At 43.9% G+C, this 2,420-nt stretch overlaps 2 protein-coding genes across 2 annotated transcripts; one reads left to right on the top strand and one right to left on the bottom strand.

Moving 5' to 3' along the window:
* Positions 1–119: 119 nt before the first annotated feature.
* SS1G_13878 (hypothetical protein) lies at positions 120–597 on the bottom strand (the record flags this gene model as incomplete). The annotated part of the gene is made up of 2 exons (XM_001585259.1): positions 120–471; positions 536–597. 2 exons carry the CDS (start codon positions 595–597, stop codon positions 120–122), a joined length of 414 nt encoding a protein of 137 aa, XP_001585309.1.
* Positions 598–1,350: 753 nt separating this feature from the next.
* SS1G_13877 (hypothetical protein) lies at positions 1,351–2,335 on the top strand (the record flags this gene model as incomplete). Its single annotated transcript, XM_001585258.1, has 4 exons — positions 1,351–1,400; positions 1,482–1,603; positions 1,673–1,994; positions 2,071–2,335. 4 exons carry the CDS (start codon positions 1,351–1,353, stop codon positions 2,333–2,335), a joined length of 759 nt encoding a protein of 252 aa, XP_001585308.1.
* Positions 2,336–2,420: the final 85 nt, after the last annotated feature.

Here is a 2,420-nt window from a genome sequence, read left to right as displayed (position 1 = left end):
TGGCGTTTCTTGAGCCTTCTTGGTCCCAACTGCTGCCCCCTGGATGTTCAGCCTTTGTGTCTCCGCAATCCTCTCTTCTTATATCTTCTCTCCAGCAGTCAACTCCATAAGTTTGCTCCTTAATACACCATCCATTTCCCCACCATAAACACAAAACCCTCAAGAGTCACAACATACGGAGAAAAGTCCTTAGGTTCCTCAGGCCACACAAATGGTCTCTCCATCTCTACCATCATCCTCTTAATACTCCTCGGCCTAAACCATTTCCTAGGTGTAGGGATTTTCTGCCCTGATTTCCCCTCCTTCAATTTCTGCGCTTGTATATAACTTCGTACTGCTCGAACTTCTATGCCATACGCATTCCATAGATAATCCCTCATATCCAATTTATTCAAATTGAGAGGCACAATGAAAGATGCGAAGGAGGGTGGGAGATTCGGTGTGCGGAGGAGTGTTATTGTAAAATTGGGACTGTTGTCGAGAAGGTTAGTGAGTTTTGCAGAATAGGTAGAACGATAGCAGTAGAAACACGCACAGAAATATTTCTTTGCGGCCCATCTTGGGGGCGCGAGCCACGGCTGCAAGTGGTGCTGCCATGATTCTTGTGGAATTTTGGATTTGAAGCCGCTGATAGAAATCACCAATATCAGATAAAATTAAGCGCGAAATTATCGGAGGCTATTTGGCGCGAGGTTAGACGCGGATAACGTTAGCCAAACCATTGGTCTTTCCTACCCAAGTACTTATTAATCATTGGTTCATTCGCACGTGCTCAATGAAACTCCCCTCCCCTCCCAAGTCTAAGGTCCACAATTAAGGTTACCGATCGGCAGTTTTTGCGTTCCAACAAGTTGCTTTGCATTTGTCGTCATTCATCATCATCTCATAGGTATGTATATATAAAATATAATTCACCAGTCATACACTCCTGACTGATCTTCACGAAACTCTTCATTCAGCAACGGGCATGGAGTTTTCATATAGTCCGTAGCTCGAAATATTCAGAGCGAGAGCGAAGTTCGCAATTCTTCACTCCGAAGACTTTCATCGGAATTACTGTTATTCACGGAGTTAACAATATCGTAGAACATATTTTTACCAGTCTCCAGCTGCATTTGATCAGCATTGGATAAGGATTGAATCAAGGGCCCCGTTAGATCCACAGCCAAGTGGAGAGGTAGAGGCATACTAAGTCTTATGTGACCTACGTAATTTTTTTGGTATAAGTATCGATTGTTGTCATTGTAATTTCCAAGTCAACATACTTGTTGATCTACTCGAGTATCTGAAACCTTCAACACTTCTTTTCAAGACACCTCTATCTAGGTATTAACTTTCATTATACCAAAAATGGCTTCAAACAAACCCGCACAATGTTGCACCCAAGGTATTAAGCACGAGTAGGTCTTTATTCTTCCAAAGAGCTTTACATGGGGTTTATGTATGCGGGTATGTAACTAACTGATGGCACTGTTATTTAGAGGTACACCAACGGGATCTTCAATCAAAATTACTGATACTATCGATGCATACATTGCTGAGCCTAAGGAAAAGGTCCACAAAGATACTGCCATTCTTTACTTTCCAGATGTTATTGGCATCTGTATGTACTTCCACTTCGTCTCCACCCAGAAATGAAGATAATGCCCAGTAACTAAGATCTCCGAACCAGGGAAAAACTCTCAATTGATGGCCGATCAATTCGCTGCCAATGGTTACTATACCGTCATCCCAGATATGTTCAACGGCGACCCAGTCTCTCTTAACCCTCCCGAAGGTTTTGACATCATGCAATGGATAAATAAGGGTTCGGATGGGAATAACCCACATACACCCCCATATATTGATCCTGTCATTGAGAAATCCATTGAATTTCTGAAGTCTAAGGGATATACTAAAATCGGAGCTGCGGGATACTGCTTTGGTGCTAAATATGTTATTAAATTTTTGGCTGAGGGCAAGGGTGTTGATGTTGGATATGTTGCTCATCCTTCGTGAGTTCTACCTTTCTACGCCCTCATGAGAAAACACTCAAAGCATAACTTCAATACCATAACTAACACGGCCAAGTTTCGTCGAGGAGCACGAACTCAGCGCCATAAAAGGGCCCCTTTCCATCGCAGCCGCCGAAACCGATGCAATTTTCCCACCTGAGAATCGCCACAAGACAGAAGTAATTCTCAAGGAAATGGGGGCTACATATCAAATGAGCCTATACGGTGGTACTTCGCATGGTTTCGCCGTTAGAGGTGATATAAGTAAGGCGGTTCTGAAGTTTGCTAAGGAACAGGCTTTTTTGCAGGCTGTTGCTTGGTTTGATGAACATTTGCTTTAGAAATAAGCTCGTGGATCGAAGAAGTGGTACGAGGGGGGAGGAAAGGAAGGGAAGGTGGGGGGGGGGGGGGGGGGGGGGGGGGGGT

This window comes from Sclerotinia sclerotiorum, genomic scaffold (genome assembly GCF_000146945.2).
Source record: "Sclerotinia sclerotiorum 1980 UF-70 scaffold_27 genomic scaffold, whole genome shotgun sequence".
Lineage (NCBI taxonomy): Eukaryota > Fungi > Ascomycota > Leotiomycetes > Helotiales > Sclerotiniaceae > Sclerotinia > Sclerotinia sclerotiorum.
Note: the sequence above shows the minus strand (reverse complement) of the source record. Positions and strands in the feature narration are given on the sequence as shown.